Below are 18,325 nucleotides of genomic sequence, written 5' to 3'. Positions count from 1 at the left end.
AAGCCTGGGTAACATTCTTCAGGCCCAGTGTCAGCCTCCCCTCTCTGGTAGCAGAGTGATCCCACCAGCGATCAAAGGACAGGCATCTGGTGCTCACCCTCTGCATTCGCCTTGGTGTTTCATTCTCACTCCTTGCTTCAACAGGCAAACTGGAGCTGAACATCGGCTCACGGCCTGACCTGCAATGTCCTCGCCACGAGGTTCGTGCGCGCTGCTTCTGCCTCCCGGAATCCTCTAGGAGACTGCGGAACACTGGAACACCCAAATGACCTCCAAGTGGCAAATCACAGGTTCCAACGGTTCCAGAATCACATTTAAGACGAAAAACAGATGTAAGAGGCATAAAAGATATGAAATAAATGATTTTTTTTTTAGATTATGAGGACGCGCAGTCCTCTTTTATTGTCATTTAGTAATGCATGCATTAAGAAATGATACAATATTTCCTCCGGTGTGATATCACAAAACACAGGACAGACCAAGACTGCAAAAAACTAACAAAACCACATAACTATAACATATAGTTACAGCAGTGCAACAATACCATAACTTGATGAAGAAGTCCATGAGTACGGTAAAAGTTCAAAGTCTGTCAAATGTCCCACATCTCACGCAGACGGGAGAAGGAAGAACAACTCTCCCTGCCATACCCGACCACGGTCCCACTCTGAATTATCCGAAAACTTAGAGCTCTGATCAGCTCTCTGACACCGAGTACTGAGTGCCATCACTATCCGAACGATTCGACCTCCTTCTCGGTTGCCAACAGCAGGCAAAGTCGGGGATTTTGAGGCCTACCCTCTGAAAGATTCCCAACCGTGCAGTAATGACAGCAGCGAACCAGCGTTTCAGAAATTTCTCCAGATGCTCCTCTGTGCTTTCACGTCCATCTTCATCAAATCAGAATTGTCCACGGCCCCTATTTAACAGATACGATACAATTTTTCATCAGAGGGCTGCGCACGTGCGGCGCGCTGCTTCTCTTCTCCTCCCGCTTTAATGGTCAATCCAGAAGCAGTCAACCATGGGAGCATTGTACGCAGACACCAGACTGTATTCTAATCCTGATATTACTCATTTGATTTCTAGCCCAGAATTTGCTTTACTAGTTTTTGCATCAAGAGCGCAGTTACATAAGACCATAAGACCATAAGACAAAGGAGCAGAAGTAGGCCATTCGGCCCATCGAGTCTGCTCCGACATCTTATCATGAGCTGATCCATTTTATCCTATTTAGTCCCACTGCCCCGCCTTCTCACCATAACCTTTGATGCCCTGGCTACTCAGATACCTATCAATCTCTGCCTTAAATACACCCAATAACTTGGCCTCTGCTGCTGCCCGTGGCAACAAATTCCATAGATTCACCACCCTCTGACTAAAAAAATTTCTTCGCATTTCTGTTCTAAAAGGGTGCCCTTCAATCCTGAAGTCATTCTCTCTCGTACTAGACTCCCCCATCATGGGAAACAACTTTGCCACATCCACTCTGTCCATGCCTTTTAACATTTGAAATGTTTCTGTGAGGTTTTCCCTCATTCTTCTAAACTCCAAGGAATACAGTCCAAGAACGGACAAACGTTCCTCATACGTTAACCCTCTCATTCCCGGAATCATTCTAGTGAATCTTCTCTGCACCCTCTCCAACGTCAGCACATCCTTTCTTAAATAGGGAGACCAAAACTGCCCACAGTACTCCAAGTGAGGTCTCACCAGCGCCTTATAGAGCCTCAACATCACATCCCTGCTCCTATACTCTATTCCTCTAGAAATGAATGCCAACATTGCATTCGCCTTCTTCACTACTGTCTCAACCTGGAGGTTAACTTCAAGGGAATCCTGTACGAGGACTCCCAAGTCCCGTTGCATCTCAGAACTTTGAATTCTTTCCCCATTTAAATAATAGTCTGCCCGTTTATTTTTTCTGCCAAAGTGCATAGCCATACACTTTCCAACATTGTACTTCATTTGCCACTTCTCTGCCCATTCTTCCAATCTATCCAAGTCTCTCTGCAGACTCTCCGTTTCCTCAGCACTACCGGCCCCTCCACCTATCTTCGTATCGTCAGCAAACTTAGCCACAAAGCCATCTATTCCATAATCCAAATCGTTGACGTACAATGTAAAAAGAAGCGGCCCCAACACTGACCCCTGTGGAAAACCACTGGTAACCGGCAGCCAACCAGAATAGGATCCCTTTATTCCCACTCTCTGTTTCCTGCCAATCAGCCAACGCTCTATCCACGTATGTAACTTTCCTGTAATTCCATGGGCTCTTATCTTGTTAAGTGGCCTCATGTGTGGCACCTTGTCAAAGGCCTTCTGAAAATCCAAATATACGACATCCACTGCATCTCCCTTGTCTAACTTACCGGTAATTTCCTCAAAAAATTGTAACAGGTTTGTCAGGCAGGATTTTCCTTTAAGGAATCCATGCTGAGTTCTGCCTATCTTGTCATATGCCTCCAGGTACTCTGTAACCTCATCCTTGACAATCGACTCCAACAACTTCCCAACCACCGACGTCAAGCTAACAGGTCTATAATTTCCTTTTTGTTTCCTTGCCCCCTTCTTAAATAGCGGAGTGACATTTGCAATCTTCCAGTCTTCCGGAACCATGCCAGAATCTATCAACTTTTGAAAGATCATCACTAATGCCTCAGCAATCTCCACAGCTACTTCCTTCAGAACACGAGGGTGCATTCCATCTGGTCCAGGAGATTTATCGACCTTTAGCCTATTCAGCTTCCTGAGTACTTTCTCTGTCGTAATTGTGACTGCGCACACTTCTCTTCCCTGCCACCCTTGAGTGTCCGGTATCCTGCTGTCTTCCTCAGTGAAGACTGATGCAAAATACTTGTTCAGTTCCTCTGCCATCTCCTCATCTCCCATTACAATTTCTCCAATATAATTTTCTATCGGTCCTATATCTACTCTCACCTGTCTTTTACTCTTTATGTACTTGAAAAAGCTTTTAGTATCCTCTTTGATACTATTTGCTAGTTTCCTTTCATAGTTAATCTTTTCTCTCTTAATGACCTTCTTGGTTTCCTTTTGTAAGGTTTTAAAAACTTCCCAATCCTCTGTCTTCCCACTAATTTTTGCTTCCTTGTATGCCCTCTCCTTTGCTTTAACTTTGGCTTTGACTTCTCTTGTCAATCACGGTTGCATCCTTTTTCCACTCGAAAATTTCTTCTTTTTTGGAATATACCTATCTTGCACATTCCTCATTTCTCGCATAAACTCCAGCCACTGCTGCTCTGCCGTCTTTCCCGCCAGTGTCTCTTTCCAGTCAACTTTGGCCAGTTCCTCTCTCATGCCACTGTAATTTCCTTTACTCCACTGAAACACCGACACATCAAATTTCGGCTTCTCTTTTTCTAATTTCACAGTGAACTCAATCATGTTATGATCACTGCCTCCTAAGGGTTCCTTCACCTCAATCTCTCCAATCACCTACGGTTCATTACACAATACCCAATCCAGTACAGCCGATCCCCTAGTGGGCTCAACAACAAGCTGTTCTAAAAAGCCATCTCGCAGACATTCTACAAATTCTCTCTCTTGAGATCCGGTGCCGACCTGATTTTTCCAATCTACTCGCATGTTAAAATCCCCCACAATTATCATAACACTGCCCTTCTGACAAGCCTTTTCTATTTCCAGTTGTAATTTGTAGTCCACATCCCTGCAGCTGTTTGGAGGCCTATAAATAACTGCCATCAGGGTCCTTTTACCCCTGCTATTCCTTAGCTCAACCCATAAAGATTCTGCACCTTCCGATCCTATACCACCTCTTTCTAATGATTTAATATCATTTCTTAGCAATAAAGCCACGGCTCCCCCTCTGTTACATGCCCAGTGGGTTGTGTGTGTGAAAACATCCCACTTAAAGAGGTGGAGAATATCTTCCATGTATTTTTGTATCTGTACTTACCTGGGAGATGGGAACAGAGTCTATAGAGGTGAGGCAAAGCAGTAGCGAGGTCATGGACCTTATACAGATTACAGAGGAGGAGGTGTTTGCTGTCTTGAGGCAAATTAAGGTGCATAAATCCCCAGGGCCTGACAAGATGTTCCCTCAGTGCAGAAATTGCAGAAGGACTAGCAGAAACTGCTAAAAACACACCCTTAGTGACAGGTGAGGTACCAGAGGATTGGAGGATAGCTGGTGTTGTAGTGGCTGTTTAAGACAGGCTCTGAGAATAAACCAGGAAATTATAGGCTGGTAAGCCTGAATTCAGTAGTGGGTACGTTACTGGAAGGTATTATGAGAGACTGGATACCTAAGTACTTGGATAGACAGGGATTGAGTGGGGACAGACAATGTGGTTTTGTGCATGGTAAGCCATGTCTAATCAATCTTATAGAGTTTTTTGAGGAGTTCACCAGGAACATTGATGAAGACAAGACAGTGGATGTTGCCTACATGGACTTTACCAAGGACTTTGACAAGATCCCCCATAGGAGGTTGGTAAAGAAGGTTCATTCATTTGACATTCAAGATGAGGTAGTAAATTGGATTAGACATTGGCTTTGTGGGAGAAGCCAGGTTGCTTTTCTGACAGGAGGACCGTGACCAGTGGTGTGACGCAGGGATTAGTGCTGGTTCTTTGTTATTTGTCATTATTATCAATGATCTGGATGACAATGTGGTGAACTGGATTACCAAATTTGCAGGTGACACAAAGATTGGCGACGTTGTTGTCAGCGAGGAAGGCTATCAAGAGCTTGCAGCAGAGTCTGATCCAGGTGTAAAAATGGACTGAAAAACAGCAGGTGGAATTTAACACGGTCAAGTAAGTGTGAGATGTTGCACTTTGGGATGACAAACTAGAATGGACAGACGTTGAACACTAGGGCACGAGGAGTGTTGTGGAATATTGTGTGTGGTTTTGGTCACCTGCGTATAGGAAAGATGTCAATAAGATTGAAGGAGTACAAAGAAAATTTACAAGAATATCACCAGGAGTAAGGACCTGAATTATAGGGAAAGATGGAATAGTTTAACACTTTATTCTCTATAGCATAGAGGAAAGAGGGAGGCTTGATAGAGGTATACAAAATTACGAGGTGTATAGATAGGGTAAATGCAAGCAAGCTTTTTTCCACTGAGGTTGGGTGAGACTAGAATTAGAGGTCATGGGTTAAGGGTGAAAGGTGAAATGTTTTACAGTGAACATGAAGTGAACTTATTCAGTCAGAGGGTGGTGAGAATGTGGAACAAGCTGCCCTTGGAAGTGCTGGATGCGGTTCAATTTCAACATTTGAGAGATTTGGATAGGTATGTGGATGGGAGGGTATGGAGGACTTTGGTCCAGGTGTAGATTAGTAGTTTGGCACAGACTAGATGGGCTGAAGGGTGTGCTTCTGTGCAGTAGTGTTCTATGACTCTATGTCTCTATGTGGAGAACTACAATACAGTTTATTCTGCATTATGGTCCTCCTTAATTCAGAATTAGATTCCATTTCTGTTTATTCCCCTGCACAGATGCTGCCTGACTTGCTGAGTTCCTCCAGCATTTTGTGTGTGTCATTCCAACAGTCCTGTCACCAATACACTGGAAAAGTACTGTTTCATTCTAGATGACCTGCGTCCCCAGTGATCTCATAGAACACTACAGCACAGTATAGGCCAATAATGTTGTGCCGACCTTTTAACCTATTTTAAGATCATGCTGGCCCTTCCCTCTCCCATAACCTTCAATTTTTCTATGATTCAAAAAAGACCCTGTGACCATAAGACATAGGAGGGTAGTCGGCAAGTGTTGCCATGTTTCCAGCACAAGCATAGTAAAGTTCAAATGACATTCATTTTCAAAGTATGTATATATTACTTAACCTTGAGATTTGTCCCCTAACAGGCAGCCACAAAACAAACAAACCCAAAACAAGCCCTATATATCTGAAAAAGACTGTCTAACACCCAATACGCAGAGAATACAAAACACATCATGTCCACAAAAAAATAAAAGAATGAAATTACCCATAAAAAATGACATTCGAACACTCAAGGTGCAATGGAAAAAAAGCCATCATGCAAACAGTAACCGCAAGCAAATAGTGTTTCTGAACTGAAGTTCACAAACAGAGTCCGAGACTATAGTTCAATGCAGAGCAGAGCAGGTACCTTAATTCGCCCATGCCTTGCCTCAGGCCCCAACACCTTGACCTTTTCAATCAGGTCTGATGCTTAAATCTCCATCCGAACAATGGGTTCTGCTAATTGGATATGCTGGACTTCGCTGCCTTGATTTTGCTGTAAGTCTCCGTCCGAGCATCATGTTTAGCCTCGTCAATACGCTTTGGGGCCTGGACCCCCCGGCTTCGATTTGACCTGTGCCCGACCTTTCGTGCTCTTCCAGCTTCTCGGTGATGGGCCCGCCACCTCTCCTTGCCTCAGTTCTGCCACATCAAGTTGCTTCCAAGTCCAAAGGGAAGTTAGAGACTATTACTTGTGATGATTGTTTCCCAGAAAAAAATGTGATTAACAAAGTATTTAGTTGCTTTCCTCGTTTCATCGGCCACCAGTCGGAAGCCACTGAGGTTCACCAGCGGGTGTCTTAAACTGGGGTATGCCCACAACATACTAACCCTAATCCATATGTGTTTGGCAAGTGTGAGGAAACCAGAGCACCTGGAGGAAACGCATGTGGAACGTGCAAACTCCGTACCGACAGTGGTGGGAATTGAACCCCAGTTTTACAGGTGGTGCCGTAATTGCATTTTGCTAACCACTATACTCCCATACAAATTCTAGACCTATTGACTGGTTTGGAAAGCTATATCCAGGACAGAGAAGAGGAGAAATCGCTTTACAAGAATCGGTGGAATTCATTGCCACGGACAGCTGTGGAGGGCAAGTCATTGGGTATATTTAAGCAGATCGATAGGTTTTTGATTAATATGGGCGTCAAATGTTACTTGGAGCAAATAGGAGAATGGTATTGAGAGGGATAATGAATCAACCAGGATGGAGTGGTAGAGCAGACTTGATGGGCCGAATGGCCTAATTTTGTTTCTATGTCTTATGGCCTTCACTTGGGTGAACTCTTCCTATACCCTGTGAAGGGCATCCTATGCAAGTTCAAACACGCTGAGATCTATGGATGTGAGTCGATGAATGAACAGTCAAAGGGAAGTTGAATAATAATAATAATAATAATAATAATTTATTTATTGGACATTTCATACAGACAAGGTAGTTCAAAGTGCTTTACAATGGGATAAAGTGTAAATATGAAAATGAAAGATAAGAAAGATGTTAGTTAATGGTAAAGTTAAATCAATAGGTTTTGAGCTGCCTTTACACACCTGAGGCATCAGCATCACATTGAATATTCTGGCCATAGGAATTGACAGTTCCGAATAGACTTCACCCACAACCGCTTTCACGATTGGCTTGTAATCAGTGTAGTTGCAGTGAACCTCCAGAACATCGCCTGTGGAGCTTGGCTTGGCAAGTAACTTCATTGCAGCTATTATGGCTTTGGAAGCATCTGAACACGTGTCATATATTTCATATCCGAGCTTAATACCGTCTAGTAGTGAAGAGTTGTTTATCATTTCGATGGTATGTATCATCCCCTGGACCCAGATGAAACTCTGGATGTCAAATCTTTAAAAGAAAAACACAACCTTATTAATTGCTATGTTTTAGAAAGGTTAAATCATACTGACTAGCGCTGTCACTACAGCTCAGATGCAGGAAGCAAGAACTAAACTAATACTGTTCCTTTAACAGCATCTATCTCAATCACTAATCTTCATTCCTGGAATATGGAGGGTAGGAAGGGAGGGCTGTTGTCACCATATTTTGGTCAAGGCTTGACAAGACTGAAACGAAAGTGAGAGAGGTAAATACAATGACCCAGAAACCCAGATGGCTGGAATGTGTGCATTCTCACATGAGTGATTACCATCTTCTTTCATCTGCCTGCCTGCAAGAGTGTGTAGACCTCGCAGTTCTGCTAGTTTATTTAAATTTTAGGTGTGCTTGTGTGCTATATCTCCATTTTGAAGATGTGAACTTTCCCAGCAAGGATAGTAATTGCTATCCGCCCCTGATTTTCCTTGAAGGTAATGGTGAACCACCCTCTTAGAGTCATAGAGGCATGGAGCACTACAGCACAAAAACAGGCCCTTTGGCCCATCGAGATAATGTTAAACTGTTATTCTGCCTAGTCCATTGACCCCGACCTGGATTGTAGCACCACATATCCCTCCCAACCATGTACTTAACCAAACTTAAATGCTGCAATTGAATCCACATCCACCACTTGCACTGGCAGCTCATTTCACACTCTCACCACAGCCTGAGTGAAGGAGATCCCCCTCACGTTCAGGACAAAGCAGTGCATTCACATACACCTCACAGACCTCCCTAGTCTGTTATAGATTTGTAGAATCATAGCACACAATGGCATTGAAACAGCCTTTCAGCCCACCTAGTCTGCCTAGTACCATTTACGAACACCCATATTGCTGTCTATTTACTATTTCAGTAATATTTGAGTAACATTGCAAATATATTGCTTGATTAAGCATTCTTTTTGTATATATAATTCATTATGGGTTTTACTGTCTGTAAAAGTACGTGAATGGAATAGATCAACATATCACCTCATCATATGCATGCCCCTCACTAAAAGTAATAACAAAACTAAGATACATTATTCTCTGCTCTGTGTTTCTACTTTCAATTAGTTTAACATTTTGGAGTTACAAAACATAACAGTGGTGATGAGTAAGCTTTAAATGAACCCGAGACAACTACCTACCTGTTGAAGCTCAGGGAAGTGTATGAGTTTAAAAAAAAGCAACAGAGCACATGTCTCTTCAGAAAAGGAGACAGAGATTATCAAGTTAAAAAAAAAAGCAGAAAACAGATGAACTCACAAGTTCATGAACAGAGAGTACTAGGTGATAATAATCAAAAATACAAAAAACAGAGCAGAAATCGCTGGATGCATTGGAAACATAGATGTGGTCGATTGCATAAAAGATAACTGGAATATGTATACAGAAAAAATTAAGCAGTATTTTGAAGCAAAAAAAAATAGCCAATGAGAAGTGAGCACCGATTTTGGTGAGTGCATTGGATTTAAAGGCATTCAGTTTGCTTAGAAGTTTGAATTTTCCAACGAAGCCAGTCGAAATGAGCTTTGCCGATTTCATGAAAGTAATGCAGGAACATTTAGAACTGAAACCATTGTTGAATGCAGAGCAATTTAGGTTTCATAAATGGAATCAAAAAGAAGGGGAGTCCATTTCAGCGTACGTGGCTGAATTGAAGAGATTGTCTGAACATTTTCATTTCAGTAATGTGCTTAATGATGCTCTGAGAGATTGTTTAATTTGTGGAATATTACAAGAAAGCCCTCAAAAATGGTTCATAATTGAAGCACAGCTCACATTTAAAACTCACAGTTAAATTCGCTGTATCAATAGAAACAGCAGTTAGAGATGTAATTGATTTACTGTCAGGAACAAAAGTGACCATAAACAAAATTGCAATGTTTAAACTGAACCAGCTTGGCTGAGCAAATTGTGTTACTGTTGTGGCAGAGGCTCACATACACAAGACCAATGCAGGTTTAAAGGCGAAACCTACAGAAAATGCAACAAAGTAGGACACATACAAAGAATATGTTGGGCAGACAAAAGTAAATTGAATGCACAGGGAAGAGAAAAGGATAAAACATCAGGTTGTAGTTTCAAAAAGAGCATTAATCTGCATGTTGTTGATGAAAATTCTGATTATGATGAGAGTGACCAAGGACTGTATAGCCTTGAGATTTCCAACAAGAGACAAGCAATATGGCTTACACCAGAAGTGAACGGCATTTTAATTAAAATGATGTTAGACACTGGCTCAATTGTTTCAGTCATCCTACAAAATTAGTTTGAGCAGCTTTTCGAAGATACTAAAGTGAAGCTTACAGATATCCAGCTAAGAATTTATACTGGAGAAAAGATAATTCCTGTCTGAATGACGTTCACAACTGTGAAATACAACAACCAACAAGCCACATTTAGCTCGTATGTGGTAAAAACAGGAGAGTGTGATTGGCTGAGACAAGTACAACTTAAATAGAGACCTATTCACTATTTGAATGCCACATCCTCTGCTGGATCAACTGAAAGGGAATTAAGAAAGGTACTAGATGATGACACAACAGTGTTCAAGGATGGTATTGGAAACTTCAGACAGATCAAGGGTAAAATAGTGCAAAATGAAAATGCCACACTCAAGTTTTAGCAAATACTAACTTGAGGTTAATTTTCTTACAGACATTTACAGGAAAGTAAAAGAAATACAATACCATCTGTGATAAAATAGCCAGTGAGCTATATCACATAGAGGCTAAAGGAATTCTTTCCAAGATTGAGTCAAGCCCACAGGCAATGCCAATGGCCCTAGTAGCCAAGAATAATCAGTCTGTAAGGATCTGTGGTGATTTTAAGTTTCCCATCAACACAGTACTGAAGGTAGATCAATATCCTCTGCCTAGTATACAGGATATTTGTGAAGCCTTTGTGAAGGAAAACTCTTCAGTGAACTGGACTTAGCTGAAGCTTTCCTGCAGATGGAGATGGGAGAAGAGTCCAAAGTTTTTCTCACCATCGACATTCACAAAGAGCTTTATCTCTATAATAGGTTTAGTCAGAAAGCTCTGGACCAGGTGATGCAACGCTGCCCAGGATCTCAGTTTTACTTGGATGACATCATTTTTACCACTAAGGATGACAAGGAACATCTCCAAAATCTTAAAACAGTATTAAAAAGATGAGAAGATTATGGGACTATGTAGCAAGTGTGAATTTTTAAACCAAGCATCATTTACTGTGGTCACACCATTCACACTTATGGATTACACAAGTGAGGAGTGAGAAAATTCAAGCAGTAGTAGATGCCCCAAGGCCAAAGAACATGTCATAGTTGTGGTCCTCTTTCAGATTTGTCAATTACTATAAAAGACTCCTGTCAAAGCTGGCTACAGTGCTCCACCCCCATTGAACTCATTACTACAGATTGGGAAGAAATGGCAATGGACAAAGCATTCCAAATGACAAACGAAATGGTGACATCAGACACTGTGCTCACACATTATGATACACGTTGTCCAGCAAAGCTTGCCATGGAATGACAACACATCCAGAAGAATGGTGTCCAGAGCTGTCAGGACCACTTCCTCGTAACCCAGAGTCCACTCCGACAGCAACCACAGAGACAGGCGTAGAGCCTGAGGTTGTTTCACGGCCAAAGTCTCCCCTGACAAGCAGAGTGATCCCTCTTGCCAGGAAACACGTTATCCCATAAGAGTAAGACATCCTCCACAGTGATTAAATATTTTGGCCTGAATGGGACATTTCAAAATTTACCATGCTGTGAATATCTGTATAGTAATTGTATTATATAGTTTAATGTGCATATACAGTAGTTGAGATGCACTCTATATTGAGTTGAAGATTATAGCCGAGCAGGGAGGAGCGTTGTCTACTTAACACTTCAGTTATATTTGAGTAATATTGTAAATATATTGTTTGATTAAGCATTCTGGTTTATTTGAATAATTCATTGTTGATTATATGTAAAAGTACTTGAATGTTATACACTATCACGCCACACGCCACATGTATATGCCTCATTTAAAGTACCAAATGAAGTTAGACCCAGAATCCCATGCTTCCTCTCAACTGATCTTTATGTCTTGGTGTTACAAAAGATGACACATATGACAATAAAACCTTAAGACTCGGGAGCAGATTTAAGCTATCCAGCCCATCGAGTCTGCTCCAACATTCTATCATTGCTGATTTTCTTTCCCCATTCTCCTGTCTTCTCCCCATATCCTTTGACGCCCTAACTAATCAAGAACCTATCAACCTCTGCTTTAACTACATCCAATGACTTGGCCTCCACAGCCATCTGTGGCAATAAATTCTACAGATTCTTCACCCTCTGGCTAAAGAAATTCCTCCTCATCCCTGTTCTAAAGGGATGTATTGAGGCTGTGCCCTCTGGTCCTAGATATTCCCAACATAGGAAACGTCCTCCCCACATCCACTAGGATTCGACAGTTTTCAATGAAATCCCCCCTCGTTCTTCTAAACTCAAGCAAGTGCAGGCCCAAAGACATCAAACGCTCCTCATGTGTTAACCCTTTCGTTCCTAGGATCATTCTTATGAATCTCCTCAGGACCCTCTCCAATGGCAGTAGGTTTTTTTTACGTAAAAGGCCCAAAACTACTCACATTAGTCCAAGTGCGGTCTAAGCGAAGCCTTGTAAAGACTCAGAATTATGATCCTTACTTTTATATTCCAGTCCTCTCAAAATTAATGCTAAAATTGTGTTGGCTTCATTATCACCAACACAATATTATGCAAATTAAGACCATCAGACTCTACGATATAGCAGCAAAATCAGGCCATTTGGCCCATTGAGTCTGCTCTGCTATTTCATCATGGCTGATCCAAGACATTCTGACCCTGACACCTGGGGGATAACATACCATCTGCGTGCCTTTATTGCACCCACAGAATCTGTATCCGTTCCTCTGACTATGGAATCGCCTATCACCACTGTAGTCCTCTTCTCTGCTCAGGTCTTCTGAGCCATATCACCAGACAGTGCCAGAGATCCACTGAGAGATCGACCCCCTCAACAGTATCTAAAGTGGCATACTTATTATTGAGGGGAATGGCCACAGGCCGGCAATGGCTGTGCTTCCTTCTTTCTTCTTTCTTCCTTCTCCTTCTTCCTTCTCCTGACAGTCACCTAAAATTAACTTCTAGGTAATCCTGCACAAAGGTTCCCAAGTCCCTTTGCACCTCTGATTTCTGATACTTTTCCCCTTTTAGAAAATAGTCTATGTCTTTATTCCTTCTACCAATGCACATAAACATCCACTTCCATACAATGTATTCCAGCTGCTACCTCCTTGCACATTCTCCTAATATGTCTCACCAACGACCTATACATAAACAAGAGATTTTACCGGTGCTGGAATTTCAGTGCAACAATCACAAATCAGTGGTGAGGAATAATAGTCAATGTTTCAGGCTGAGACCCTTCGACATGACTGGAAAAGAAGTGGGGGATAAGAAGCCTGAATAAGAAGGCAGAAGGAGGGGAAGGAGTGCAAGTGGCAGATGATAGGTGAGTGTAGGTGAGGGGGAAGGTGAGTGGGTGGGAGAGGAGGTATATGTGAAAAACTGGGAGATGATAGGTGGAAAAGGTAAGAAGAAAAAATCTGATAGGATTTTGGGAATGGGAGAAAAGGAACAGCACCACAGAGAAGTGATGGGCAGGTGAGCAGAAGGGAAGGGGTAAGAGAAGGAAGAGTTGTTTCCCTGTGTTTCCCTGCTAGGACGACTGAATTTCCTAAGATAGGTTCATGACATGGACTTGAGTGCATTGGGCTCATTTTACATGTTTGCAAATATTTGCAGTGGTTAGAAGTATTTGGAAATGCAGCAGATTGTGAAGATTGCGTCCAATCAGTGATCGGGAGCACAGGAAGAAGCAATGATTTCACTGAGGTCCACCGAAGAAGATGAAAAAAGGCAGTGCTTCGTGGCAGCTTTTGGAGTTGGACTGCACCCAATCTGGCTTCATTAAAAAGGGCGAATAAAAATAAGGCAGGGGCAAGCGGACCAGCCATTGTGTGAGTGGGCCAATGTCGGAGTGACTTTAGCTAATCAGGCTTTAGGCAAGGTTAGGCTTGAGTGAGGTAAATATCTGATAAATTTCTTCTTCTTCACAAACAAGAGAAAATCTGTAACACACATAAAATGCTGGAGGAACTCAGCAGGCCAGGCAGCATCTATGGAAAAGAGTAAACAGTCGAGGTTTCAGGCTGAAACCGTTTGCCAGTTTCTTCTTCTTTATTTTTGTCTGTTAGGGCACAGTAGTTGCAGTGAGAATGGCTCCAGGAGCTGTGTTGTGTTCTACGTGTGAGATATGGGAATTTTGGCAGACCTCCAACCTCCCAGATAATCACACCTGCACCAGGTACACGAAGCTGTATCTGCTCAGAGAACATGCCAAGGAACTGGAGCTGCAGCTCAATGACCTTCGGCTCACATGGGAGACTGAGGAATAGGAGCTACTGGGAGGTAGTCACCCCTGGGGTGCAGGAGGCAGGTTACTGGGTGACTATCAGGAGAAGGAAGGGAAATGGGCACCCAATGCAGAGTACTCCCATGGCTATACCCTCAATAATAAGTGTACTGGCAGGAGTGATCGCAGAGCGGCAAGTGTAATAGAGACATGAGAGTAGATATCAGACTGCAGTAAAATGGTTCTGGAGAGGTAGTAATGGGGGACAAGGAAATGGCGGACAAACTGAATAAGCATTTGCATCAGTCTTCACTATGTTTGACAATAGCAGTATGCTGGATATTTGAGAGAGTCAGGGCACAGAAGTGAGTGAAGTCATCATTATTAGGGAGAAGGAGCTTGGGAAACTAAAAGGTCTGAAGGTAGATAAGCCTGCTGGACCGGACGGATTACACCCCAGGGTTCTGAAAGAGGTGGCTAAAGAGATTTAGAGGCATTAGTAGTGATCCTTCGAGGGTGACTTGGATAGGTTAGGTGAGTGGGCAAATTCATGGCAGATGCAACTTAATGTGGATAAATGTGAGGTTATCCACTTTGGTGGCAAAAGTAGGAAAACAGATTATTATCTGAATGGTGGCCGATTAGGAAAAGAGGAGGTGCAACGAGACCTGGGTGTCATTGTACACCAGTCATTGAAAGTGGGCATGCAGGTACAGCAGGTGGTGAAAAAGGCGAATGGCATGCTGGCATTCATAGCAAGAGGATTCGAGTACAGGAGCGGGGAGGTTCTACTGCAGTTGTACAAGGCCTTGGTGAGACCACACCTGGAATACTGTGTGCAGTTTTGGTCCCCTAATCTGAGGAAAGACATTCTTGCCATAGAGGGAGTACAAAGAAGGTTCACCAGATTGATTCCTGGGATGGTAGGACTTTCATATGATGAAAGACTGGATCGACTAGGCTAATACTCGCTGGAATTTAGAAGATTGAGGGGTGATCTTATTGAAACGTATAAAATTCTAAAGGGATTGGACAGGCTAGATGCAGGAAGATTGTTCCCGATGTTGGGGAAGTCCAGAACGAGGGGTCACAGTTTGAGGATAAAGGGGAAGCCTTTTAGGACCGAGATGAGGAAAAACTTCTTCACACAGAGATTGGTGAATCTGTGGAATTTTCTGCCACAGGAAACAGTTGAGGCCAGTTCATTGGCTATATTTAAGAGGGAGCTATATATGGCCCTTGTGACTAAAGGGATCAGGGGGTATGGAGGGAATGCTGGTACAGCGTTCTGAGTTGGATGATCAGCCATGATCATACTGAATGGCGGTGCAGGCTCGAAGGGCCGAATGGCCTACTCCTGCACCTATTTTCTATGTTTCTATATTTCTATGTAATTCATAGATTCTGGCATGGTTCCAGAAGGCTGGAAAGTTGAAACTGTCACTCCACATTTCAAGAAAGGAGAGAAGCAGAAAAAAGTAAATTGTAAGATTGTTAGCCGGTCTTCAGTGGTTGGAAAAATGTTGGAGTTGATTACTAAGGATGCGGTTTTGGAGTACTTGGAGGCACATGATAAAATAGGCTATAGTCAGCATGATTTCCTTAAGGGAAAGTCTTGCTTGACAAATCTGTTGGAATTCTTTGAGGAAATAACAAGCAGGATAGACAAAGGATGTGGTGTACTTGGATTTTCAGAAGGCCTTTGCCAAGTTTCTAAACATGAAGCTGCTTAACAAGCTAAGAGCTCATGATATTACAAGAAAGGTACTAGCATGAATAGAGCACTGGCTAATTGATTAAAGAATGGGAGCCTTTTCTGATTGGCTGCTGGTGACGGGTGGTGTGCTACTGGGGTCAGTGTTGGACCACTTCTTTTTACATTGTACTTCAATGATCTGGTTGACTGAATTGATGGCTTTGTGGATGATATGAAGATAGGTGGGGGGGGCAGGTAGTGTTGAGGAAGTAGAGAGGCTACAGAAGGGGAATGGGCAAAGAAGTGGCAGATGGAATATATGGTCTGGTCATGCACTTTGGTAGAAGAAGTAAAAGTGTAGACTATTTTTTAAATGGAGAGAAAATTCAAAAATCTAAGGTGCAAAGGGACTTGGGAGTGCTCATACAGGATTCTCTAAGTGTAAATTTGCAGGCTGAGTCGGTTTTGAAGAAGGTAAACTCAATGATGATGAAACCCCTATTTACTGGGGATCTCTGGAAATCTGACTTATTAGCCCCTGAGCAGCCACCGGACTCTGCGCCGAGGAGCCCACCTTTCTCAGGTTCCGTATGTCTAGGGCGTATACAACTTTGGTCCTGCCAAACACGTGAGGTTGGGATGTCTTGCCCAGCCAAACCCCGGTTTGTGTGAATGCTGTGTGATTTACTGCCCCCTGTAATCGCCTGTCGGCAAGAATTAGCAAGTCCTACTCTGCTTACAGTTATAAAGAAAGTATATTCATGAACATTGACTTAATCAAAGAGTTATTAAAGAAACAATACAAAAGGGCCCATCACAATCAAACAGCCAAATGTGCACATAAATTGGAGCTCGTCTTGCAGTTGTCTTTAACTCATGTGCTGGACCCTCGGTCTGTGTGAAAGCACACACCACCTTCTGAATGTCGCTCGAAATCCATCTTGAACAAATGGGTTTCCAATGGGAGGATTGGTCTTTCCCCCTTGAAGCCATTCATCTGCACAAAGCACCTTGTGCAACAGGAATGGCATCCTCAGCCATTTTCCCTCCTGTCTTCCCCCAGCTCAAACCAAAAAGACTTCAATCCACACCAGTATCCCTCACAAACCTTTCCGCCCAACGTCCTCTAGAACCTTCTCCTAATTCCACCATCCTGATTGGCTGACACCACATTCCTAAGGTGAACAACAAAGCCCCTTATCTCAGCTCAAATCCAAACAGGCTGGAAGCAGAACAGACTGCTCTTACAGAACTGCTAAAATGAAACACCTACAGCAGAGCAGTAAAAATCGTAACCAGGGTGTTACATGAGCGTTCATTTCCAGAGAACTAGAATATAAAAGCAATGATGTAATGTTAAGGCTTTATAAGGCATTGGTGAGGCCTCATGTGGGGTATTGTGAGTAGACTTTGGCTCCTTATCTAAGAAGGGATGTGCTGACATTGGAGACAGTTCAAAGGAGTTTCACAAAAAATGATTCTAGGATTGAGAAGCTTATCATAAGAGGAGCTTTTGATGGTTCTGGGCCTGTACTCACTGAAATTCAGAAGGCTGAGGGGGATCTCATTGAAACCTATCGAGTGCTGAAAGGCCTTGATAGGGCGGATGTGGAGAGGATGTTTCCTATGGTGGGAGAGTCTAAGACCAGAGGACATGACCTCAGAATAGAGGGATGTCCATTTAGAATTGAGGTGAGGAGGAATTTCTTCAGCCAGATAGTGGTGAATCTGTGGAATTCGTTGCCACAGCCAGCTGTGGAGGCCAAATCACTGGGTATATTTAAGGCAGAGATTGATAGATTGTTGATTCGTTAGGGCATGAAGGGATATACTTTATACTTTATTGTCGCCAAACAATTGATACTAGAACGTACAATCATCACATCAATATTTGATTCTGCACTTCCCGCTCCCTGGATTACAAATTCATAGTAAATATTAAAAATTTAAATTATAAATCATAAATAGAAAATAGAAAAATGGAATGTAAGGTAGTGCAAAAAACCGAGAGGTAGATCCGGATATTTGGAGGGTACGGCCCAGATCCGGATCAGGATCCGTTCAGCATTCTTATCACAGTTGGAAAGAAGCTGTTCCCAAACCTGGCCATATGAGCCTTCAAGCTCCTGAACCTTCTCCCGGAGGGAAGAGAGATGAATAGTGTGTTGGTTGGGTGGGTCGTGCCCTTGATTATCCTGACAGCACTGCTCCGACAGCGTGTGGTGTAAAGTGAGTCCGAGGACAGAAGATTGGTTTGTGTGATGTGCTGTGCTGTGTTCACGATCTTCTGCAGCTTCTTCTGGTCTTGGACAGGACAACTTCCATACCAGGTTGTGATGCACCCTAGAAGAATGCTTTCTACAGTGCATCTATAAAAACTAGTGAGGGTTTTAGGGGACAGGCCAAATTTCTTTAGTTTTCTCAGGAAGTAAAGAGGCTGGTGGGCCTTCTTGGCAGTAGACTCTGCTTGGTTGGACCAAGTCAGGCCATATGTGATATTGACCCCGAGGAACTTAAAGCTTTTGACCTGTTCCACTTGTGCACCATCGATGTAAATTGGGTT

General features: G+C 42.8%; 1 protein-coding gene across 1 annotated transcript in view; it reads right to left on the bottom strand.

Annotated features, from left to right (window-relative positions):
• Nucleotides 1-18,325, bottom strand: part of LOC134359732 (G-protein coupled receptor family C group 6 member A-like) — a 49,246-nt gene that overhangs the window by 22,946 nt on the left and 7,975 nt on the right. The window contains exon 2 of the mRNA XM_063073269.1: nt 7,315-7,618. Coding sequence (XP_062929339.1) covers nt 7,315-7,618 — 304 coding nt within the window. The remainder of the gene's footprint in view (nt 1-7,314; nt 7,619-18,325) is intronic.

Source organism: Mobula hypostoma, chromosome 2 (genome assembly GCF_963921235.1).
Source record: "Mobula hypostoma chromosome 2, sMobHyp1.1, whole genome shotgun sequence".
NCBI lineage: Eukaryota > Metazoa > Chordata > Chondrichthyes > Myliobatiformes > Myliobatidae > Mobula > Mobula hypostoma.
Note: the sequence above shows the minus strand (reverse complement) of the source record. Positions and strands in the feature narration are given on the sequence as shown.